Here is a 25,484-nt window from a genome sequence, read left to right on the forward strand (position 1 = left end):
GAGACACTCTTCATCCCACCCACCCCCCTCCAACCTGCCATTTCTCTCACCGGTCACCTGAAACTCACACCACTCACATTAAAATCGAAGCTTTTCCCACTCAGGCTGGAGCTGAATGTCTCAGCCTCCATTTCCTTCTGCTTTCCTTGGAGAAGTGGCTGCACAGACACACAGCATTTCTCTTAGTTAACAAGAACAAAAACAACAAAAATGAAAAAGAAAAGAATAGTTCAGTAAAGAATAAAAAACATTCCTCAGCTGCCCATCAAGTCCACATTGCCTCCACTAAATCCCACTTGTACTTTTGAGGGGAAAATCTTCAGTGAGATTAGTAGGAAAGGACAGAGAGAAAGGCAATGAAGGAGTTGGCGACAGAGACAGTCAGGAGACAGGAGCAGCAAGCTTTCAACTGCCTGAAGCTCCAAGCAGCACCTGGGTACTTGGGAGGGGTCTGAGGGAATGGAGAGTAATGGGAGGAGGAAAACCAGAGGGACACTCAAAAAGGCATCTGTGCAGACAGTCTGCTGGAGAAGATGACTTGAGAAATGGTCAGTTGAATCAGGACATGTGGGAATACCTAGAAGATTAGTGAGATTCAGTAGACTCCATACTGCACAGAGCAGTGGTCAAGCAAGTGCCGGGAAGATCAAGATTTCTTCTCCCGAGAGCAGTACACATCCTGGAGAGTTTCATGATGGCAGCACAGGAAAACATTCTCTCTCTCTGAAAAGTATTCAAACATTTCAGCTGATGAAAATGTTCCCGTACTACATAAATGTTGAGAAAATATCCTCATCTTTCCAGGCCGATCTCAGTTCCTGACCAGAAGCCTCCAGTGCCACTTCAGGAGGTCCTGGTGTGCCTGATACACTCACCTGGGACTGGGAGTGACCAGAAGGGACCATGGAAGACCTGGACCCTCCAATGGAAACTGCAGATGGAGGGTGACACCAGGCATCTGTACTCCTGCAACTCAACCCAGCCTGGTTTCCAAAATTGTTCTTAAAAAAAAAAAAAAAAAAAAAAAGGACACTCCTATTTCTAAATGCCTCCAACTGAAGTGAGTCTCTGCACCCTCCTCCTCTCTGCTTCCATTACCTATGGAGCTTCCTCATGAGTTCCCTCTTCACCCAGGCTGGTCTTGTCAGCTATGTACTCACTGCTGCTCTTTGTGGGTCATTCTCTTGTTAAAGACCAGCTGTACTGAGTTGTGCTGCCCTTCACTGCTGCCCACAGGATCCCCACTAAAAGCCCCCTGAACAGGCCAAAGTCTTCCCCTCTCAGGTCTGACACCTGCACTCTGCTCCTCTCCCTCCTCAGGCTGCTCAAGAGCTGGGACCCCCTATTTCATGGCCACTACAGTCAAGGATGACCCTCGTTTTCACATCCCTGACCACTCTTCATGGTTTGCAAGGACCTGATGCAGGTGAGCATCATCTCTGTTGGTCCAGCTGGGGGCTTTGCAAAGAAATTGCTCCAACACCCTCCAGAAACCTATTGGTCTGTTTTCACAGTGCTGTGTTCCCCCTCCAATCAAGCTCAGCCTTGTCATGGTGAACAGGGACACCAAGCACCCAAGAGCCCATGTACGCAAAAGCTTTGCTGCATGGCAGAGACATGCTGGAGCGGATGGCAGATGGCATTGTAAGAAAGACATGAGGTGCCCCAAAAGAGAGCAATGCCTGCTGTCCCCAAGGTCAGAGAGAAACAGGGCTGGGCTGGGCAGCCCTGGCAGGAGAGGGCATGGCTGTCTGTGGTGTCTCTGCAGCCCTGGAGGGCCTTTGGTAGAGAGAGGCACTGATCTCCTGGAAGGACAAGGTGCTGCTGAAAGCGTCCTTGGGTGTGGACATCCTGTGATCTACGCCCACTCTAAATTCACTGGGCTCTTTGAAGACTGTATCGTCAAGAGGGTGAGTAAAGGATGGGGCAGAGGAGAACTAGGAGAAGCTGAGAACATAGGCCCACAAGTGGAGAGCCCAGTGCAATGTGCTTCTTATTTGTGCAGTGCCTTGCATCTGCTGGATAGAGATGAGACAGGGCTGGCCTCACTGCAGGGGTGGCAATCAGTCACTTGCACACAAGCACCGAAGGAATCTGAGATGCCGCCTGGGGTGTCTGTCACGCACCCGCTCGGAGGGGCCGTGGCTTTCCTGCAGGTCCTGTGCTGTCCCTGCCAGCCACAGGCAGTTTTGGTGGAGAGCCTTGGCGTCTCACAGAGCCCTACAGGCCTGTGTTTGGCCATTCAACGAGCAGCTGCCCTGAATTAGGTTTGGCTCTGTGGGGCTGTGTGAGACAACTCTTGTTATAGGCAACAGACAGCTAGTCAATACAGGTAAAGGAGGGGAGAAAGAGAAAGACTTCTCTCTCCCTCTGGCACAGAACTCCATTTGGTCAGCTGGACACCTCTCCAGGTGGCCCTGAACAGCGTGAGTAGGGACAGGGGGTGATGTCCTAAATGTGGGCGTCTGCCGTCATTTCAGCTGGCATCCTCACCAGGCTGCAGGATGATGCCCCCAGATGTTTCCCAGTCTCTCAGTATTGCTCCATTATCATGGACAACATCTGGTACCTCAGATGTCACCAGGTGTTTGTGTGTGACCTCCTGGTCTCCATCTCCATCAGTGACCATGGGACCACAGAAAAGGAGTGCAGGTGCCGATTTTTAGCAGACACCATGACTGAAGCAAGAGGAATCTCACCTCCTGTGGGTTTGTGGCAGGCGTGGGAGGGAGCTGAGGTCCCTTCCAGCCCCAGGACTACAAATCCAGGAGGAGATGCCTCCATTGCCTCAGCTGATTGCCTTCTCTCAGCATGGGTAAAGGAGATGTCTCCCTGGCAGTGTCCAGGTGTCCTGTCTGATGATGGGCCAAGGAAGGGGGATTCTCAGACCTAACTGTGACTCTGAGAGGAGAAAGGGCACTGCTGCAAAGAAAAATCTCTGCGGAGGTGAGACAAGCAGCATCAGTGATTGCTTCAGTCTCATTCCAAGGAGGTTCCTGGAGAGCCCCAGGGACACCTGGAGGGACCGCAGAGTGGGGTGGGGGGCAGAGCAAGTGATGTCTTGGGCAGGTCCCCTCCTCCTGGGCTGAGACGGGCTCCTGGGATGGAGGGAGCTCATGGGTAGCAGGCAGCAGTGCGGAGAGACAGCTGGGCCAAGGAGCAACTCCTCTGCCAAGCACAGGAGGGCTCTGGGCAAAGGAGTAGTGCAGAGAGAGATTAAAGGCAGCCTGGAGTGGGAGGAGAGAGGAGAGCTGCAAGGGAAGAAATTGTTCCAGCCCTTGTCACGGTAAGTCTCTTGGTGCATGGTAATGCAGCTCCCATTCCTGGAATGGTCTCCTGAATAAGCTGTCATAGCCTACAGGGTCTGTCAGGAGGCCTCTCACTCCAGGGGCTCATGTTAGACAAGGGTGAAGGCAAGGTGTGCATCCAGAGCTGCCCAGGGCATTTCAGAGGGGACTTTTCCAGAGGAAGAGCAAGGCAGGGGATCCCTTGAAGCTAAAGAGCTTTCCTGAGGCTGTGCTTTCAGTTTCCTGCTGTTTCAGGAAAAAGAGGAAAGGCGCTGCTACCTTTGGAGAGGGAGAGTGAGAGTCCTGAGCTGCTACACTGAGAGATCAGCAGGTCTGGTAGGAGCTGAGTAAACTACTTCCATCCCCTCCTCTACCTCCAGAGAGCACCAGCATCACCTTTGCTGTCTTCATCAGGGTTTGTCTGACCTGCTCCTCACTGACTGCAAACGGGGAGTACCTCTAGAGAGTGCCTGGAACGGGGAGGTTTCTTCAGGTGAGAGCTGAGCAGACGGGAGTTGGTGATGGGGTCTGTGATCCCTGACAGGGAAAACTTGGAGGGAGAAAACAGTTCCCACCAGGGACAGCTCCAGGCTGCAAACACATGGGCAGAGTGTTGTAGGAAACTCCAACCCGAAATGTCATGAGAGGGAGACTTTGGGAAGCTCCCTGTCAGCCCCTCCAATGCAGACACCTTCCTCTGAGCAAGACCCCTGCTCTCGTCTCCCACCCAGCACAGCCTCTGCCCTCAAGGCCGTGTGGTCCAGGGCAGGAGGTGCCTCCTCTGCAGCCAGAGCTCTGGCACAGCAGAGGGGCATCTCCCCTGACACGGGGCCGCTTCCCTCTGCAGGGCAAAGGGGCTGAGAGCGACTGCCCTGGGCTTTTGCTAACTGGGAGGTGCTGTGCTCTGCTGGGTGAGGAGAAGGCTTTCCTGAGTGCCCGGCTGCCTCTCCTCTCCTTGCTTCCCTTAGGAGGAGAGTCACAGGGTTCTTCTTTGTTTCTCCACGTGCTTGTGCTGCTCTTCTTCCTGCTCTTGGGCTCCCTGGCAGTAACAGTGGTGGTGTGGGGCAAGGGGTGGGGGTGGGGAGTGCCTGCTGTGGCACTGACCTGGAGGGCGCTGCCCTGGAGGTGTTTCCATGGGACCAAGGTGCCCAAGCCCTCTCTTCATTTTCCAGGCTTGAGACACTGCAGTGAGTGGTTGGGCAATGAGACACTGCTTCCCTTAGCAGACATCACCTTCAGACACCTGATCATGCTGGACAGGGAGTCCTGTGGGGCTGTGAGCATCACTCCAGAAGGGCACAGCTCTCCTGTAGGACCTTGGTGATGTCTGAGAGCACTCGATCTGCTCAAACAAAGCAGCATCCTTGTCCTGTGCTCTCCATCCTACTCTGCAGAGCTGTGCTGGAAAGGAGAGGTGTTTTGAAATCTGCACCTCGAACAGGACCCCTCTGCTCCCAGGACAGACCAGTGGCTTTTTCAGAGCAACCTCTGGGTGCAGTCCTCCTCCAGCTGGGAGCGGTGCAAGCACAGAGCAGGTGGGCACCAGGCTGATGGACAGAGCAGCCCTCCTGGATGGGAGCACTGACCCAAGTTTACACTGAGAGCAATTTTACCCTTTCCAAGAACATTTCCCAAGTGGGATGGGGGTGTCTGAATACTAAACCACAGCGTAACAAGACACATTTGCTACACCTCATCTCCCACCTTCCTCTGTAGAAGAAAGCATCCTTCGGAGCTTTCACCCTGCGCTGTAGTGCAGCACAGGGAACTCCTCCCCAGGAACCCTCCCTCCAAACACACTGGGCTGTTGCTGCCTCCATGGGTCATTGCTGTAGGGCAGGGCTGACCCTCAAGGAGCCCCTGGGGAGAGGGCACGGCTCTGCACAGCACACTCAGCCAGCACAAACCAGAGCTGAAGCCCCGGAGCTGCATAACAGTCCCCCAGGAAAGGAAAGCTCCCTTAGGTATTTCACAATGAAGGAATCAAATTTTGCTCAGAGAAGCTTCTCTGAATTTTTCTGGTTTATCTCCTTTGGCAGTTTCCATGCCCAGAAGCAGCAGACGTCCAATGGCAGCTCCATGAACGAGTTCCTTCTCCTGGCATTCAGAGACACACGGAGGTTGCAGCTCTTGCACTTCTGGCTCTTCCTGGCCATCTACCTGGCTGCCCTCCTGGGCAACGGCCTCATCATCACTGCTGTAGCCTGCAACCACCGCCTCCACACCCCCATGTACTTCTTCCTCCTCAACCTCTCCCTCCTCGACCTGGGCTGCATCTCCACCACTCTCCCCAGAGGCATGGCCAATTCCCTCGGGGACACCAGGGCCATCTCCTATGCAGGATGTGCTGCCCAGGTCGTCTTTGTATTCTTCTTGTTTGGTGCAGAGTATTCTCTTCTCACCATCATGGCCTATGACCGCTATGTGGCCATCTGCAAACCCCTGCACTACGGGACCCTCCTGGGCAGCAGAGCTTGTGTCCACATGGCAGCAGCTGCCTGGGGCACTGGGTTTCTCCATGCTCTCTTGCACACTGCCAATACATTGTCACTACCACTCTGCCAAGGCAATGCTGTGGACCAATTCTTCTTTGAACCTCTGCAGGTCCTCAAACTTTCTTGCTCCCATGCCTATCTCAGGGAAGTTGGGCTTGTCGTATTTAGCACCTTCTTTATTTTTGCTTGTTTTGTTTTCATTGTGCTGTCCTATGTGCAGATCTTCAGGGCCGTGCTGAGGATCCCCTCACAGCAGGGACGCCGCAAAGCCCTTTCCATGTGCCTCCCTCACCTGGCCGTGGTCTCCCTGTTAGTCAGCACTGCCATGTTTGCCTACCTGAAGCCCCCTTCCATCTCCTCCCCATCCCTGGACTTGGTAACAGCAGTGCTGTACTCGGTGGTGCCTCCAGCAGTGAACCCCTTCATCTACAGCATGAGGAAGAAGGAAATCAAGGATGCCTTATCGCATCATATATTTCTTGGTTTTCTCTTTGTTTATTTTACGTCATATATTACTTCCACTGAAATAATACTATTATTACCCCTCTGCCAGTGTTTTCTGACGCAAAACAACCTCACATAGATATGGAGCCAGGCTCCCTGTCTAAGTAAACACAATAAAGAATCCAGCAGAAAATCCTTTGACTCTGCTTCCATCCCATACAACTCCTCTGGAGCTGGGGGCGCAGCCCCAGCATACAGGAGGGGTCAAGGAGCCACTAGCCCAGCTGCCACATGGAAGAGCAGGTACTCGTGGACCTCAGGGATGCCCCTCGCTGCCTCAGTGGACAGATCCTTTCTGCCACCTTCATGTTGGGGCTGCTGCTTCCCTGGAGCCATGGCTGTGGACAACAGCAGGACCTGGTCTCTTCAGAGCAGCACTGCCAGCTCAGGGGCCTGTGGAGAGCACGGGGTGGGAACCAAGACAAGTTGGCCAGGGGAAAGGGATGGCCAGGGAAAAGAGCAAGGGAGCATTTCTGTGCCTGCAGGGGGAATCCATGAGAAAGAGAAACCTCTTTCTGCAGGCATCCACTTGGGGCAGGCTGCTCTGTGCCCTGGCCAGGACTCTTGTGCTGGCCTTGGGAGGGGGACTGGCAATGATGGGGCGTGGTCAGTCTGTGGCATCTCTTGGACCAGACACCATGCTTCCTGCCGTTTCCCTAACCTCCATTTCCTCATGCCATGGTGAGCCTCCAGCCCTGGGGCTGATGGGGAGGCTGACCCTTCTCTGCTCCCTTCAGAGGGGCTGGGGCTGTGGGTTGTGGGGGGCACTGCCGTGGGGCTGGCCCAGGCTGGGCTGCTCTGTGGGGCTGGGCTGGGGAGAGGGCCACCGCTGAAAGCTCCCTCCAGTCCCATTCCCGAACACATTGCCTCATGCCCTCCACCCCTTAGCCCATGGAGAACACCAGAACAGCAGCATGACCTCGTGGGGGACAACTTTCTTAGCCTGTTCCTGACCTCAGCTTTGGAAGAAGAGCCCAACCTCCAGACACTGACACTGGGGAAATCCCCTTTTTATTACAAAGATGTGAGACGGAAGGCCAGCTGTACCATCGTGCCAGCAGATGTGCAAAGACCTTTGTGTCAGACAGACTGGGTTCATGCCTCTGGAGAAGTGGACAGCATGCAGACATTCCTGGAGAAACAGAATTATCACAAATAAAACGCCCAAAGCACAGGAGATTCCCCAGATACATTGGAAATCACTTGTGAAGATACATGGGCAGCTTATTGCTGCTGAAAGACTATGGATTGAATGAGCTTCTTCAGTGCGTCTTTGAGCTCCTGGTTCCTCATGCTGTAGATGAGGGGGTTCACTGCTGGAGGCACCACCGCGTACAGCACTGCCACCACCAGATCCAGGGATGGGGAGGAGATGGAGCGGGGCTTCAGGTTGGCAAACATGCCAGTGCTGATAAAGAGGGAGACCACAGCCAGGTGAGGGAGGCACGTGGAAAAGGCTTTGTGCCATCCCTACTCAGAGGGGATCCTCAGCACAGCCCTCAAGATCTGCACATAGGACACCACAATGAAAACAAAACACCCAAAGCCCACACAGAAACTAACCACAAGAAGTGCAATCTCCTAGAGGTAGGAGTGTGAGCAGAAGAGCTTGAGGATCTGCGTAGGTTCACAGAAGAACTGGTCCACAGCATTGCCTTGGCAGAGGGGGAGTGAAAATGTATTGGCAGTGTGCAAGAGAGCATGGAGAAACCCAGTGCCCCAGGCAGCTGCTGCCATGTGGACACAAGCTCTGCTGCCCAGGAGGGTCCCGTAGTGCAGGGGTTTGCAGATGGCCACATAGCGGTCATAGGCCATGATTGTGAGAAGAAAATACTCTGCTCCTACCAAGAAGGCAAAGAGAAAGATCTGGACAGCACATCCTGCGTAGGAGATGGCCCTGGTGTTCCAGAGGGAATTGTCCATGGGTTTGGGGACAGTGGTGGAGATGGAGCCTACGTCAAGCACAGAGAGGTTGAGGAGGAAGAAGTACATGGGGGTGTGGAGGCGGTGGTTGCAGGCTACAGTGGTGATGATGATGCCGTTGCCCAGGAGGGCAGCCAGGTAGATGCCCAGGAAGAGCCAGAAGTGCAAGAGCTGCAGCTCCCGTGTGTCCGTGAATGCCAGGAGAAGGAACTCAGTGATGGAGCTGCTGTTGGATGAAGGGAATGAGACACGGACTCCGCATATGAGTTCAGGCGAAGACAAGCGAAGACCCTTTATTTTTACAATCTATTCCTTTTATAATATGATCTAGTGTTCACGAGCAAGCAAAGCCCATTTCATTGGCTACTGTCTTTTGTCCACGCGTCTCTTCAGCATTACTTATTGGTTCTTCAAGCTGGTGCACGCAAATTCCTCCTTCAGGGATGTATCCAATCTCATCCTTATTTTTCTGCCTCTGAGTTTCACAGACTTGTTTGTAACAAGCCTCAAGGCCACAGCTGCATTCCTGCGAACCTGTAACAAGCCTCAAGGGCACAGCTGCATCTTGTCAAAGTAAAACACAATCTCACTTATTCCTACAAATCCCCCTTTTTGTTTTTCTATCACAAAAGCTTGTTTCATCATATTGTATAGCATTTTCTATACCCAAGACACTAGACAAGAAACTATCATTATTATAGTGCAAAATATTAGTAACAAGAAAAAAACCATTTCGATTAGAGACATTATCCACCCGCCAATTCCCCAGCTTGTTACTAAGTGATTCAGCCAATCAAATCCATCACTGACTTGTAATTTGCTAACTTCAAATCTTTGATTGCTTTACGGATTAATTCAGAGTTATCTAATAAGTCATTCCCCATCAGTCTTCTCGGAGTTCAGTGTCTTCTGCTGTTCGTTCTTGTTATCCGATGCAAGAGCCGGTCTTATGCACCTTGCAGGTACCCACTTAGGTCCTACATCTGTTGAGACACAAGCATACCCTCGACCCCAAGTCAGTAGCCGATATGGCCCTTCCCAACACTCAGTATTTAAATTTTTTCATCATTACCATCGCCTTCTCCTCTGATATATGTGCCATTCCCAACTCCGTGTGTTTGACTATGGGTGTGACATCTTCATGTCGAAAAGGCAGCGATAAATGGTTTAGTACATATATAGCTTTTCCTAATCTGTTTTGGGGAGATTCCTGAGCTTCCCCCTCTTTTTGTTTTTGCAATAGAGTTTTTAAGGTTCTGTGTGCACGTTCTATAATAGCTTGCCCTGTGGGGGAATGGGGTATCCCTGTCTTATGAGTGATACCCCATGTGTGGAAAAATTTTTGTGTCGCATGGCTGACATATGCAGGGCCGTTATCTGTTTTTATTTCTTTTGGAATACCAAGCGCTGCAAAGGCAGCTCGGAAATGGCTTTGTACATGCCGGCTAGTTTCACCTGTCATTGCAGTGGCCCAGATTGCATGGGAGTTGGTATCTATGGAAACGTGAACATATCTCTGCCGACCAAAGTCGGGTACATGAGTCACGTCAGTTTGCCAGAGCTGAACGGAAGAGAGTCCCCTAGGGTTTGTCGCAAACAATGGGCGGGATGGTTGTTGTTGACAGTCTGGACATGTTTGCACAACGAGTTTTGCATTCCCCATAGAGATTGCAAATTGTTTCACAAGAGCTTTGGCAGATTGGTGGAAAAATTGATACGATAATTGAGCTTGAGAAAGTGTGTTTGGTACTGGGGTATTGTCCTGGTTTCAGCTGGGATAGAGTTAATTTTCTTCTTAGTAGCTGGTAGAGTGCTGTGTTTTGGATTTAGGATGAGAATAATGTTGATAAGACACTGATGTTTTGGTTCTTGCTGAGTAGAGTTTACACCAGTCAAGGACTTTTTAGCTTCTTGTGCTCTGCCAGGTGCATAAGAAGCTGGGAGGGAGCATAGCTAGGACAGCTGACCCAGACTGGCCAAAGGGCTATTCCATACCATATGACATCATGCTCAGTATATAAGCTGGGGGAAGAAGAAGGAAGGGGGGGACGTTCGGAGTGATGGCGTTTGTCTTCCCAAGTAACCGTTACGCGTGATGGAGCCCTGCTTTCCTGGAGATGGCTGAACACCTGCCTGCCGCTGGGAAGTAGTGAATGAATTCCTTGCTTTGCTTTGCTTGTGCGTGTGGCTTTTGCTTTACCTATTAAACTGTCTTTATCTCAACCCATGAGTTTTCTCACTTTTACTCTTCCGATTCTCTCCCCCATCCCACCGGGGGGGAGTGAGCGAGCGGCTGTGTGGTGCTTAGTTGCTGGCTGGGGTTAAACCACGACAGGTATGTAATGCAATGTTCGTTAGGTAGTCGGCTCGTGCATTTCCTTCTGTAAAGAACCCGGGTAAGTTTGTATGGCTTCTAATGTGGATTACACAATAGGGGTGTTTTCGTTGTTCTATTAAGAATAATAGCTCCTTAAACTTCAAAAACAAGGCTTCTTTCAGTATATGTTTTACTTGTGCCCTTTCAATGCGTTGCACAATTCCTACAGCGTATAGTGAGTCTGATACAGTATTTAATGGAGTTAGAGGCCATTCTCTAAAAGCCATGGTAATGGCATGCAACTCGACTAATTGAGGTGAACCCTCAATTTGTTCTGTTTTGTGTTGCCATTGACCTTCTTTTTGCCATGTGATGACTGCTTTTCCTGTTTTCCCTGAGCCATCGGTGAACACCGTTTGACCCTTAACCGGTTGCCACTGGTATAGTGGCGCCTCTTCAATTTTCACATTGTTGTAAAAGGTGAACATTTTATGGGGGGGGTGATGAGTATCAATTCTTCCACTAAACCCTGCCAAGGCCATTTGAAGTTCTAGACTGTTTTGTAAGCACCAATCTAAGTAGTCCTTTATGACAGGAAGGACAATGAGATGAGGCTCTTCTCCAGCCATTTCTACAATCCGTTCTCTGCCCTTTTTTATCAAGGCGGCGAACATTTCGATACGAGTAGCCAGGGTTTTCGCAGGTTGATGCGGCAAAAACACCCATTCCAACATTATGAGAGGGTCTATTCCTTTGTTCTCCCATTGTCCGATGATTGCTAGAGGCTGTTGGTTTTGGTTGCAGATATATAATTGTATGGGTAAATTTTCAAGTCACCGGTGACATTGTTGCAGTGAGAGTTTTTCATTTATGATTCTCAGTGTGGTTTTTGCTTCGGTCGTCCATTGGCGTGGTGTGTTAATATCGGTATCTCCTTTAAGTAGCTCAAATAAGGGTGTTAATGTGTAGTTATCAATACCACACTGCGCTCTAATCCAATTTATGTTTCCCAATAGTTTTTGTACATCATTCAAGGTTTTTATGTCTGCTGAAATGATCACATTTTGAGGTTGGATACTTTGTTGTAAGATTTTCCACCCAAGATATTTCCATGGTGCTTCCATTTGAATTTTTTCTGGTGCGATTTGCAGTCCTTTGCTTTGCAATGCATATTTTAAAACAGGTAGTGCTTCACGCACCATGGTGTTCGTGGGGCCTGCTAGTAAAATGTCGTCCATATAGTGATAGATATACATTTCCAGGAATTTTAGTCGTACAGGATGTATGGCTTTAGCCACATATGTTTGACAGATCGTTGGAGAATTCTTCATTCCTTGAGGCAGGACAGTCCAGAGGTATCTATCCATTGGCTCGCCTCAGTTAATTTTTGGTACTGAAAACGCAAAACGCGGTGCATCTGTAGGATGTAGTGCGATAGTAAAGAAGCAGTCTTTTAAGTCTGCTATGATTATGTCCCAATTTCGGGGTATCGTTGTTGGCGAGGGCAAGCCGGGTTGGAGCGCTCCCATTTCTTCCATAGCTTCGTTTATTTGTCTCAAGTCATGTAGCAGTCGCCATTTTCCACTCTTCTTTTTTATAACAAATACAGGAGAATTCCAGGGGCTGGTTGTAGGAGTGATAGGTCCTTGTTGAAGTTCTTCTTTGACCAGTTCTTGAAGGGCAGCGACCTTCTCTTTGGGGAGCAGCCATTGATCTATCCAAATGGGTGTTTCTTTTTTCCAAATAAGTTTCATTGTCGGTCGCTCATCAATGGCCGCTACTGAAAATTTTCAGGGCAATTTAAGGTGAAGACGCAGTGGGACATTACGTCTCGCCCCAACAGGCTCATGGGCAAATTTGTCACATATGGCCGTACAGTAAATGTAGACCCTTCTTCGGTATTGATATTGAGCAGGTGGGTACTTTGAAAGGTTTGAGAAAGGCTGCCGACTCCAATCAAGCCCTCTGTGGGGATGGCTATTAAATCTTTTGATTGAAGAGACAGAAAATGAGAGATAATAACAGGAATATTATTTTCAGACATATTCAGGTAGTTTAACACATACATGGCTTTACTTAGTCTGTCTGCTGGAGTGGCTCCTGGCATTCCCCCTTTTTGTTTTTGCAGGTTCAATTGTTTGTTGCAAGATTTTCCAGCCCAGATATTTCCAAGGCTCAGTTTTTTGCACTTTTTCAGGGTCTATTTCAAGTCCATATCTGTTTAGAGCTCGTCGTATCTCTTTTTCTTAGTTGTGGGCAATCTCTTTTAAAATGTCCAGTTCTACCACAGGAGAAACATGATTGCTGTACTTTCGTTGCGGTGGCAAAAGCTGTAGCTAATGTTTCCATATGATGGGACATTGACTCCACCTTTTGGGTAGCTTCTATCATATCCATTAAGGAGGGATTTTTTAGAGGCAAAAGCACTTTTTTTACAGTCCATATTCACATTTTCAAAGGCTAATTTTAAGAGTAGGACCTCTCTTGCTTCTGCATTTTTGACTTGTTTTTCCAAAGCCTCCTATAGACGATCTAAGAATGAGATAGATCCCTCTCCACTCCCTTGCTTTATTAATGTAAATGATTTTGTCGCTCTTCCGGCATCCGGCACTTTTAGTAATGCCTGTAAAGCAAGGTCTCTGCCTTGCGCTAATATCTCTGGTTGTAATCGTGCCTGTAACGTTGGGTGATTTAGGGGCGGATCCCCCATAACTTGTGGAAGTCCTGCCCCTTGTAAAGGGTCGCCTTGTTGTCGCTGCATATTGATAATTGTGGCGTTTTGGCAGGCGGTACGCCAGGTGCTTTCAAAGATCACCTTTTGCGTTGGGGTCAATATAAGATTAGTAAGCGTGCATATGTCAAATGGTACTATTTCATTTGTAAATATTCCCCGTAGCAGGGATTGTGTAAAAGGAGAACCCAGTCCATGCGCGGCAACTGTTTGTCGTAGATCTTTTAAAAAATTATAGCCAAAAAGTTCATGCTCATTGGGGACATTTGCGTTGCTGCATATGACAGGACATGCTATCGCTGAACAAAAAGCTGTATCCCCGGCTTGCAATGCTTGGTGTCTCATCTTTTGCCACCTCGCAGCAGCGGCTGATGCCTCCCATTCCTCGAGTGGCAATTGATTATGGGTTTGTGGAGTATTGGCATTAGAAGCGGTGGATCCCCAAAACGGGATCTCCCCCGTGCAGTGGGGAGATGAGCAGCAGCCATCCCCATCCAGCTGGAGCTGCTCCACACCCTGAGCAGCAAGGCCAGTGTGGAGTCGCCCTGTGACCCCAGGCACCACAGCCAAATCACTCCGCAGAGCAACATCGCTAGCTCGGGGCCCTGCAGGGGTGGTGGGGAGGGGGCGAGGAACGGCCAGGTAGATGGGAGGAGGGTTAGGGAGAGCTCAGAACAGAGATGACCTGGGCTGGAAATTGCCTCAGAGACAAAAATACCAGCATTCAGCTAATCCAAGACAATGCCCAGGGTGTGGGTCCCCTAAAGCATGGTCATGGTGCAGAGCCAGAAGTCCTTGCTGTCCGGGAGCTCCACCAGGCCTGGGAAGCGGATGAAGAAGGACTGGTGCTCACGACTGCGCATCCCTTCGTGCCATCGCCCCTCCTCAAGGGTGGCATCGAAAAGGAGGCTGGGACCCTGCATCAGGGCTTGCACTGAAGGAAGCATGACTCAACCCAGAGTTCCCCTCGGTCCCTAGCCAGGCAGGGCTGTCACCCCAGTCAGTGCAATTGCTCCGGACACCCAAGAGACATGGTGGGTTGGGAGATGCAGGGCAGCCAGGATGGACCCCAGCACTCCCAGTAGCCTCTCTGCAGCCAGAGCAGCTCTCCACAGCTGGGAGGAGATGCGCTGCTGCTGCTTTCTCCATGGTCAGGGCTCTTTGGGGGCTGTAGCCACTGGCACTGCCTGCTGGGAAGCCCAGACCTAGTTCTGAGCCCCGGTGCCCTGCACCACAGCTCTTAGTACCTCCCCTCCCATGCCACCATCCTCTCTCAGAAGCACCACCAAGTGCATTACTCCCTGAGCAGGTATGCAGAGGAGCTGCTGGAGGTCTTCTCTGCTCCCCCATGCTGCCCCCAGCTCTGCCTCAGTGTCAGCCCACAGGCACTGCCACATTCCCTCTCTGTTAGGTGCTGGGTGTCTCCACATGCCCTCCTCTGAGCCCATGCAGGGATCCCCAGGGTGTGTCTCTCCTTGGAGCTGTCACCAACGCCTGGCGGTGCAGTCGCAGGGGATCCCGGTGTTGCCACACTTGGAGAGAAGGTTGTGATTGTCCTTGGTCAGAGTAGGCATCAGGATCTGTCTAGCAGTCAGGAGGGAACAAGGAGGACAAGAGACAATGAGGACAAGAAGCAGGAGGGGGATTTTCAAATGAGGTTTAAGGAAAAAAACCCACACCTTTATAGTTGCTTCGTGTTGGGTCTGGGGCCCAGAAATTTTCAAAACTCAAGGGGAGAAAACACTGACCAGCCTGATCTAAGGGACAAGTTCTCCCTGCTCAGAGCAGATTGTGGCACTAGAGACCTCCATTGGTTCCTTCTGACTGTTCTTCATGGTATCTGTGGAGATTGCCTAGTCTAGTCTAGACTAGGGCACCTCCTGGGGTTGCCCAATACAGGGTGCAGCTGGGTTTGGAATATCTCCATGGATGGAGGCTCCACAACCTCTCTGGACAATCTGTTCCAGTGATCCACGCCCCTCACAGGAGAAAAGTGTTTTCTTGTGTTGAGATGGAAGCTCCTGTGCTTCCGTTTCTACCCATTGTCTGTCACTGGGCACCACGGAGAAAAGTCTGGCTCCCTCTTCTTCATGCCCTCCCATCAGGTGTTGATACACATTGATAAGATCCCCATGAGCCTTCTCTTCTCCAGGCTAAAAAGTCCCAGCTCTCTCAGCCTCTCCTCCTGAAGGATGCTTGTGTTCCTTCATCATCTTTGTGGCCCTTTGCTGGACTCGTTCCAGTAAGTTGATGTCTCTCCTGTACGGGGCAGCCCAGCACTGGACGTAGCTCTCCAGATGTGGCCTCACCAGCGCTGGCTAGAGGGGCAGGATCACCTCTCTCGACCTGCTGGCAAACCTCTCCTGAATGCGGCCCAGGAGGCTGTCGGCCTGCTTTGCCCCACAGCCACAGTGCTGGCTCGTGGTCAGCTGGTTGTCCACCAGGACCCCCTGATCCTTCTCTAGAAACCTGCTTTCCAGCCAGCCGTCCCCCAGCCTGTCCTGGTCCATGGGGTCCTTCCTGCCCAGGGGCAGGACTCTGTGTTTCCCTTTGTTGAACTTCATGAGGTTCCTCTCTGCCCAGTTCTCCAGCCTGCCCAGGTCCTTCTGAGCAGCAGTGCAACCAGCCGGTGTATCAGCCACTCCTCCCAATTTTAGATCATCCACAAACTTGCTCAGGATGCCCTTGGTCCCATCCTCCAGGACTGTAATGAAAGGCTGAATAAAATGGGACCCAGTATCAACCCTTGGGCTACCCCACTGGTGATTATCCTCCAGCTGGACCTTGTGCCACTGGACACAACCCTCTGGGACTCAGTCAGTTTTCAGTCCCTCTCATTTTCCATTTAGCCAGTCCATACTTGCTCAGCTTGTCTATAGGGGTAGAATGGGAGACAGGCTGACAGCTCCCTGCATCCTCTTTCTTGCTCTGCTCCAAGATAAGGTTTCCATTTGCTTTCTTCCCGTCCTCAGGAACCTCACCAAATCCCCTTGACCTTTCAAACCTGATTTCAAGTGGCCTTACAAGGACATCAGCCATCTTCCTCAGCACTCATGAGTGCATCCCCTCAGGTCCCAAGGACTTATGCATGTGTGGTTTGTTTCCATGTTCCCTAAGCTGAGACTCCTGCACCAAGGGTAAGTCTTCCTTGCTCCTTGCCTCTGGTCTTGGGGGCCTGGGATTCCTGAAGGTTGGTCTTACCAGTAAACGCAGAGAGGAAGAAGACGTGGAGTACCTTGGCCTCTTCTGTGTTCTCTGTCACCAGGCTCCCACCCCATCTAGCAGCAGGCCCACATTTTCCTGAGCCTTCTTTTTGCTGCTGGCATCATTGTTAAATCCTTTCTTGATGCCCTTCGTGTCCAGATGGAATCACCAGACTGAGATTGAGATGGGCTTTGGCTTTCCTAACACCCTCTCTGAATGCTCGGGAGGTTCTTGGTGCCCTCCAGAAACCTCCTGAGTGTCTTGTGCCCTGCTGTGCTGCCCCTCCGGCAGATGTCCAGCTGGGTAATGTCCCCCACGAGGACCAGGGCCTGCAAATGAGAAGCTGCTTCTACTTGTCTGAAGAAGGCCTCATCTGTTGCTTCTTCCTAACCCAGTTGGTCCACAGCAGACATCAACTACAACATTACCCATGGTAATGTTGCTCTGCCCACTAATCCTGATCCATTTGCTCTCATCTGGCTCCTCACCTGTCACTAGCAGAGCTCCATGCTTTCCTTCTGCTCGCCCACAGACAGGGCACCTTCCCCTCCTCACTGACCTGCCCCATTCTTCCTAAAGAGGCAGCTTCCATCCATGGCCAAGCTCCAGTGCTGTGAGCTATCTGACCATGTCTCTGATTCCTAAGTGAGATTACAGCTCAAGAACTGCCCACAGACTCCTAATTCCCTCTGTTTGCTCCCCAAGCCGTCTGCATTCCTGTGCAGGCCCATCAGAGGTGTGCCCAGCCATGCTGATTCCCTGCTGAGACCGAGGGCTACTTGACAGGTGCCCGCAAACAGCCCTGGTTGTACCCTTTGCTTCACCTCCAACTTTCTGATTCCCTGTTTCCCTTCTCCCAGGTTCTTCCCTTTGGTCATCCTCAATCCCTCTCATTCAAGAAGCCCACCCCTGATTTCCCTTTACCCGCTGGCCCTGGCTTTGCTTGCCTGTTGCCCTCCTTTGGTGTTTCTGGGCTGGCAGCATTGGGAATTCCTACCTTGGTCAGCAAGGCCATTAAACTACTACCTCCTTTTATTATCCATCATGGCCTCATGCTGTCATCTTGTTGGAGGCACCACAGGACAGGGTGAGCCACCTACACACACACGTGAACAGCTGATACAAGGAAGATTCAGTTCATGGGGACCCTGGGAAACTCTGGGATTTGGCCAACAGAAAGCTCATCAAGTTTGACAAGGAGAAGTGGCCAGTCCTGCATCAGGGGAAGAATAACCCCATGTATCAGGGCAAGCTTGGAGCTGACCAGCTGAGGAGTGAGCCTGAGGAGAAGGCCGTGGTCGCTACAAGGGATGCAATAGGAGCCAGTGGAGCATGCTGACCATGAATAAGGCCAGCTGCACACGGGGCTGAATTAGGATGAGCGTGACCACCCAGAGAAGGGGAGTTACCTTGACTCAGCGCTGTTGTGGCCACATCTGAAATAATCTGTCCTGGTGCGGGGCTCCATGTTCTGCAGGAGTGGGGAGGAACTGGAGAAGGTCCAGAGGTGGCCTGCCAAGCTGGGGTGAAGGGGCTGAATCACATGGCTTGTGTGGAGAGACCGAGGGACCTGGGATTCATTTGTCTTGTGGCATAGAGGCTCGGGGCAATGTCATAGTAGCCTGCAGGTGATTAAAAGGTGGTTTCAGAGAGGATGAAGATTTCCTTTGTAGAGGAAACAGCATGAGGAAGGAAAAGCTTTGGAGTCTGAGCCTGTGCATGAGGAAAAATGAAATGTCACTTGAAGGATAGTCCTGTGGTGCAACCGGTCACCGAGGGTAGTAAGGAGTGTGTGTCTGTGATCAGCCCGTGGCTTTCTGTTTCCAAGACAGACATTGTACAGGTAGGGACATGTGAGGATGAGAGCAAGGTGGGGAGGTTAGGACAGTGTGTCTACAGCCTGCAGGGAAACAGGCACAGGTGTGGGACAGTGTAGGACATCCTGTGGTGGAGATGGCGGACAATGATATCTGTACAAGAACTGTTTTAGACACAGAGATAGGAAGGGTTAGATATAAATGCAATTAAGGAGTTGATTAAAAGTTCAATCTGACTTCTGTAAGATGGGAAAGTTTCTAATTTCCTGAAGCTCAAAGCAGAAACCAGATAGTTGGGAGGTATCTGAATGAACAAAAAGCAAGATGAGGAGGAAATCTCTCCTCAGCACAAGACTGCTGGCCCAGGGGCTCCTCAGGGTACTCCTTCTGCCCCTGAGACAGAATAACCTGCCCCGAGCTGCTGCATTCAGAAATAAGTTTCTCCTTGTAATTTCTTCCCACCGTAAGCACAGAGTTGCTTCTTTGTTCTTCTCCAGGGGTTTCCCCATCTCCAGAGAGCCTTTCCTCAGGGGAGAGTGTCCTAGCCAGCCATTACTTCCCCTCTCTGTGCTCCCTGCAGGGCCCTGAACTGGCTGTGCTGCTCTGCAGGGCAAGTGGTGCCTGAAACCCACAAGGAGACAATCCCAGGCAGATCCCTGCTGAGCATTCAAGCACCTCCTGGGGTGCTGGGCATGTACCTGTGAAGGCTCAGCCCAGGGCCATTCCCTAAGACATGGCCCCGTGCCCTCCTCCCCTCAGCCCATGGAGAACTTGAGCACAGCACTACAGCTTTTTGAGTGGAAGTTTCTTCAGCCTGTCCTTCACTTCAGCTTTGGAAGAAGAGTCCAACGTCCAGACACCCTTCTATTGCAGAGATGGAACACGGGAAGCCAGCTATACTGTAGTGCCAGACACACACAAAGGCCTCTGGGTCAGATGGGCTGGGTTCATGCCCCTGGAGAAGTGGTGTGGATGCAGACATTCCTAGATAAACTTGGTTATCATAGCTCAAATACCCAAAGCACAAGAGGTTCCTAAGGTACACTGGAAATCACTTGTGAAGAGACATGTGCAGCTTATTGCTGCTGACAGAAAACTAATTGAATCAGTTTCTTCAGTGCGTCTTTGAGCTCCTTGTTCCTCATGCTGTAGATGAGGGGGTTCACTGCTGGAGGTACCACCGAGTACAGAACTGCCACCACCAGGTCCAGAGCTGATGAAAAGGTGGAGGGAGGCTTCAGGTAGGCAAACATGGCAGTGCTGAGAAACAGGGAGACCACAGCCATGTGAGGAAGGCACATGGAAAATGCTTTGTGCCGTCCGTGCTTAGACGGGATCCTCAGCACGGACCTGAAGATCTGCACATAAGACAGCACAATGAAAACAAAACACCCTGAAGATAAAGAAAAACCAAAGAGAAGCAGCCCAGCTTTCCTGAGGTAGGAGTGTGAGCAGGAGAGCTTGAGGATGTGGGGGATTTCACAGAAGAACTGGTCCACAGCATTGCCTTGGCAGAGGGGGAGTGAAAATGTATTGGCCGTGTGCAGCACAGCATTGAGAAACCCAGTGCCCCAGGCAGCTGCTGCCATGTGGACACAAGCTCTGCTGCCCAGGAGGGTCCCATAGTGCAGGGGTTTGCAGATGGCCATATAGCGGTCATAGGCCATGACGGTGAGAAGACAATACTCCCCTACCATCAAGAAGAGAAAGAAAAAGACCTGTGCAGCACATCCCGAGTAGGAGATGGCCCTGGTGTTCCAGAGGGAATTGGCCATGGCTTTGGGGACAGTGGTGGAGATGGAGCCCAGGTCGAGGAGGGAGAGGTTGAGGAGGAAGAAGTACATGGGGGTGTGGAGGTGGTGGTTGCAGGCTACAACAGTGATGATGAGGCCATTGCCCAGGAGGGCAGCCAGGTAGATGCCCAGGAAGAGCCAGAAGTGCAAGAGCTGCAGCTCCCGTGTGTCTGTGAATGCCAGGAGGAGGAACTTGGTGATGGAGCTGGCATTGGACATTTGCTTCCTCTGGACATGCGGCACTGTCGAAGGGGGAAAAGACAGTGACAAGTTAGGGTAGGCTTCTCTGAGCAAAATCACAGCCATTTCTCTTGGACCACCCTTCTTGGACCCCTTCCTCCCCCAGCTCCACACCTACCCTTTTTGTTTTCTAGGAGACCTTCAGCTCTGTGGCTTGAGCTCTGGTTGGTGCTGGCAGAGTGTGCTGTGGGGAGCAGAGCCTTTGGCCGTTGGCTGCCAGGAGTCAGCCCTGCTCTGCAGTAGTGGGATCATGGGAATAGTGGGGGCAGGGGCCTATCCTGGTGTTGGAATTTTTTCAGGTTAAACTGCTCCTAATACAGAAGGACTTGTCAGTATCTGCACTCTCTGTGCTGAGGAATGGGTATGACAGAAGGCAGTTTGAGAGGTTATTTTTAAAGCATTCCTCTATCTCACCTGTGGAATGTTCTTGGAAGTCAGAACCCCTCAGCATTTCTGCCACACTCAGGGAGAACAGACTGAGCCCTCCGAGGTAAGAGGGTTGCCTGCGGCTTAGCGCAGAGTGAGGGGAGCTGGTCCTTCTTTGTGTTTTGTTCCCAGTTTCCCTGTCGTTGCACCTTTCTGAGATGGAGGATGATCACGCTCCCATGTTACCCTGAAAAAAATCAGACACTGCTGAGAGCAGAAAGATCCACTGCAGACAACCAGATGTCTTACCCTTCCCCAAGATATCAGCACCCCACTTGTAGCCCAGGACGCACGTTTATGCTAACTTCACCAGCGCAACAGCATTTCCTCCATTGTAGCATCGCTGTGCCTCTCCATGAGGCTTTCAGATAACCCAAAGATGCTATGAGAAAGATTTGCATTCTAGAGGGCAGCTCACAGTTTGGAAGGACACCCCAAGGAGATAGCAAAATGTTCTAACCATGGCATCTGATTAAGGGAGAGTCAGCTCATTCCCTAGCTCCGCTGACTGCATTGCCCAGAGCCCCAGAGGTTAGAGGAAAGCTGGGACACTTGTGCCCATGGACCCACGCACAAGATCCGTGACTCTGCAGCTGAAACTCCCATCCCCAGAGACCCTGGCAGCAACGTCAAGAGCAGCCAAGAGAGACAAGGAGAGAAACAGACTGACACTCAGGAAAGATTTTCTTTACGCAACTCTGCACAATATCTCTCAGATCATGATAATGCAGGACAGTATCCCTCAGCCCAATTGATGGTCAGTGGGAAATGGGCATGTAGCAGGAGAGATGACTGTCACCTCTGAACATGGAGGAGACTCCCACACTACACCCCACAGCAATGAGGGCTGAGAGCTGTGCTGAGTGATGGAAGAGAGATGCGGATTGCTCAGGGAAGGCAACTGCACTGCAGGGAGTGGCCAGGAGGTGCCCATACCTTCCCTGCAACAGGGTTTCCCTTAGCAGTTCCCTGCCTCCCTGCCCATGTCTCTGCTGCCTGGAGCTGTCCCTGCCAGGAGCTCTTTCTCTGTCCGCATGTCTCCTCCCTGTCAGTGCTCACAGACCCCACTCCAGCCCCTGTGTTCCCGTCTCTTCCCTGCAGCCTCTCCATGAGTGCAGGGACTAAGCAGTAGGTGAAAAACCCTGATGAAACTTGAAAGGTGATGCTGGTGCTGTCTGTAGCCTCCAGAGTTGGAAACTGAAAACACAGAATCAGGAAAGCTCCTTGTCTTTACCATAATGCCTGCTTTTACCTTCCAATCGAAACATCCCGTGTGAAATGTCCCACTGCCCACGCAGTCAACCAAGAGGAGAAAACTCAAAGGGCAGACACCTTTCTTTTCAGGTAACTCCTGCCTTGATGTCCATCTTGAAAAGTCCTGAGGGCGAGCCAGAGCTGTGAGCAGCCCTGGTCCATGCAACACCCTCTCGACAGCAGAAGGACCCTGCCCGGCCCTGCCGGGGGTTGCTCCTTCCACCCACAGCTTCTCTCTACAGCACTGTTGGGAGCTCCCGGGCAGGCTGAGTGCTGACCCTGGCAGGAGGCAGAGTCCCTGCCCCAGCACACAGTCCCCTGGGGTGAAGCGGCCCTGCTCTGAAGAACAGCCCTGGGCACCCTTGGCTGCACACCTGGCTTCGCAGCTGTTCCTGAGAGAAGGCAGCCGTCATACCCTGTCCTCTGACAGTGCAGCAGGGAATCTATGCTCTGCAGCACACCCTCCTCTTCTACACTAGAGAAGCTATGAGAATCCTCATGGAAGATCCCATAGGCTGTGAGATGTGCCAGCTTTAAGAGATCCCTCCAGGAACCACAGCTGATTTGTCCTGCAACCAGAAACGTACCGTGTTAAGGGCTGTGAAAATTTCTCCCCCAGTGAGCTCTCAGCATCCTTCCACCCCAGAGTACCTGAAACCTCTCTCTGCCTTGCTCCTCTCTCCTCAGTGCCTGCAGGCAGTGCCCTCAGCCCTGCTGCACTTGGAAGAGGAGCTGCTCCTGGGCAGAGCTGTCTCTCTGCAGTGCTTCCCACTTGCCAGGAGCTCCCTCTGTCCCAGGAGCCTGATCCAGCTCAGCAGCAGAGGACCAGCCCAAGGTGGCACTTTCTCTGCCCGCTCTGGGCTCCCTCCAGGTGCCCCTGGGCTCCAGGGGAACCTGCTGTGAAACAGGCTGAAGCATGTTCCCTCCCTCAGCTGGGGAGAGACACTTCTTTCCAGCAGTGGCATTTCTCCTGTCAGGAAAAGAGTTGGGTATGAGACTCACCTTCCTGTGTGCCATCATTTGCAGTATACCCAGAGAGTGGCAGAGAGGAATCTCCTTTACCCCTGGGGAGGGAAAGGATTCAGCTAAGTCAATCGAGGCATCTCATCCTTGGTCTGTAGTCCTGGGGCTAGAAGGGGATTCAGCTCACTCCCATGCCTGCCACAAACCCCAGGAGCTGGGATTTCTCTTGTCTCAGTTCATGTGTGCATTTCTACAACTTTAGAAAATAGGCATCTGCATGTGAACTACTTGTCTCAGCTCCCGTGCAAATCAGTGGAGACGGAGGCCAGGAGTGATGCATACACCTGGTGACACTGGAAGTGTCAGAGGTGGACCAAGATAAGTGCAGGTAACTGCAAGCTCTAACAGAGCAGTTCATAGAGAAAGAACAGCATCTGGGGGCATCACCTTGGAGGCTGCTGGGGAATTCCTGTGGCCAACAGCAGATGCCCATTGAACTTTTCCCTACTTGTGATGTTTGGGACAGCCTATTGAAGGTAGTCAGCTAGTCAAATGGACTCATGTGCCATAGGGATATCTCAGTCCTTTTATAAAATTTTATTACTCCATCAGCTGTATATACTAGATTGTCACCAACTGTAATTGCAGTAGTCTCATGGACATCCCTACATTGCCTAACTAAATCCAGCGCAGATACCCAATGGCCGAACACAGGCCTTACTGCTACATGAGATGCCAGGGCACAAGTGCATGTGGCTGCTAATGATGGCATCTGATTAAGGGAAAATCAGCTCATTTCCTAGGCTCACAGACTGCATTGCCCAGAGCTTCACAAGTTAGAGGAAAGCTGGACACCTCATTGCCTTAAACACATCTGAATGGGAGGACCCACAAGATCCGTGCCTGACTCAGCTGAAACTATTATTCCCAGAGATCCTGACATCAACACCAAGAGCAGCTGAGGGAGGCAATGGAGAGGCAGAGGGACACTCAGGAAAGCCTTTTCCTTACCCAGCACTGCAGAGCCCTTCCCAGATGCTGATAACACAGGGCAATCACCTTCAGCCCCTGGTCAGTGGGAAATGCACTTGATCTCTCCTGCTGGCAGATGGACGAGGAGGTGACTAACACCCTAGATGCCATGGGCTGGCTGAGGGCTTTGCTAGGTGGGAGAGGAGACAAGAAGGGTGTTGCTCAGGGAAGGCATCTGTACTGCAGGGCATGGCTGGCAGGCACCCATATCTCCTCTGCAGCAGGGTTTCCCTTAGCATTTCCCTCCCTCCCTGCCCATGTCTCTACTGCCTGTGCTGTCCCAGCTGGGATCTGTTTCTCTGGCCCCACATCTCTTCCCTGCCAGTGCTCCCAGCCCCTATCCCAGCCCCTGTGTGCCCAGCTCTGCCCTGCAGCCTCTGTGTGTGTGTGCAGGGGCCAACGAGCAGGTCACGCAAACCCTGATGAAACTGGAAAGGTGATACCAGTTTTAGCTCTAGGCTGGTGGGGGGTGAAGGTACTTGCTGAGCTTCCTAGTAGACCGCAGGGTGATGGTTTAGGAGTCTCAGCCCCTTCTCTAACCTGCACAGCTGAGTTTCCATGCCCATCAAGCCAAGCCAGAGAAAAGTGGAAGCATAGATTCAGGAAAGCACAGACTCAAGCAGGAAACCCTGACCGTACTCATGAAAAGTCTCCTTGGAAATGACCTGGGCATGAGCTGGATCTGAGAGCAGCGTTGTCCCATGCAGTACCCTCTCAACAGCAGAACAACCCTGCCTGGCCATGGGTCACTCCTTCCATGCACAGCTTCTCCCCACAATGCCGTGGGGAGGCAGGCTGAGTGCTGACCCTGGCAGGCAGCAGAGTCCCTGCCCTGGCACACCGCCCCCTGGGGTGCAGGGACGCTGCTCGGAAGGACAGACTTGGGCATCCCTGGCTGCACGCCGAGATTCACACCTTGCGTCTGTCCCTGGGAGAAGGCAGCAGCCATGCCCTGTCCCTCTGATGGTGCAGCAGGGAAGCCCTGCTCTGGAGCACATCCTCCTCCTCTCCAATAGAGAAACTGTGAGAGTCCTCCTGAAAGATCTCATAGGCTGTGGGATGTGCCAGTTTTTGGACATCCCTCCAGGAACACAAGGTATGTTGCCCTGCATCCAGAGACTTACCATGTAGAGGGCTTTGAAGATCTCTCCCTCAGCGAGGTCTCGGCCATCTTCCCACTCATGCCTGCCTTTAACTTGTCTCTGCCTCACTCATGTCCCCTCCGTGCCTGCAGGCAGTGCCCTCAGCCCTGCTGCGCTTTGCAGAGCTGCTGCTCCTGGGCAGAGCTGTCTCTCTGCAGTGCTGCCCAGTTGCCAGGAGATCCCTCTGTCCCAGGAGCCCAGACCAGCTCAGCAGCAGAGGCCCAGCCCAAGGCAACACTATCTCTGCCCTCTCTGGGCTCCCTCCAGATGTCTCTGGGGCTCCAGGGGAACCTGCTGTGAAACAGGCTGAAGGCATCACTGGTGTTCCCTCCCTCAGCTGGGGAGAGGCACTACTT

General features: G+C 51.8%; 1 protein-coding gene and 1 pseudogene across 2 annotated transcripts in view; one reads left to right on the plus strand and one right to left on the minus strand.

Moving 5' to 3' along the window:
- Positions 1-25,484, plus strand: part of LOC309603394 (olfactory receptor 5G29-like) — a gene marked incomplete at both ends in the record, with an annotated part of 61,947 nt that overhangs the window by 13,574 nt on the left and 22,889 nt on the right. Inside the window, 1 exon segment of the mRNA XM_082338251.1 lies at positions 5,491-5,545. Within this exon segment, the coding sequence (XP_082194377.1) occupies positions 5,491-5,545 (55 nt within the window).
- LOC309603384 (olfactory receptor 14A16-like) lies at positions 7,511-25,157 on the minus strand (annotated as a pseudogene). Its single transcript has 4 exons — positions 25,111-25,157; positions 22,994-23,055; positions 22,407-22,560; positions 7,511-8,435 (listed from the first exon to the last, which is right to left on the minus strand). The product of its transcript is annotated as an olfactory receptor 14A16-like (transcript).

This window comes from Platalea leucorodia (genome assembly GCF_965183815.1).
Source record: "Platalea leucorodia genome assembly, contig: HAP1_HAP1_SCAFFOLD_71, whole genome shotgun sequence".
NCBI classification, from domain to species: Eukaryota; Metazoa; Chordata; class Aves; order Pelecaniformes; family Threskiornithidae; genus Platalea; species Platalea leucorodia.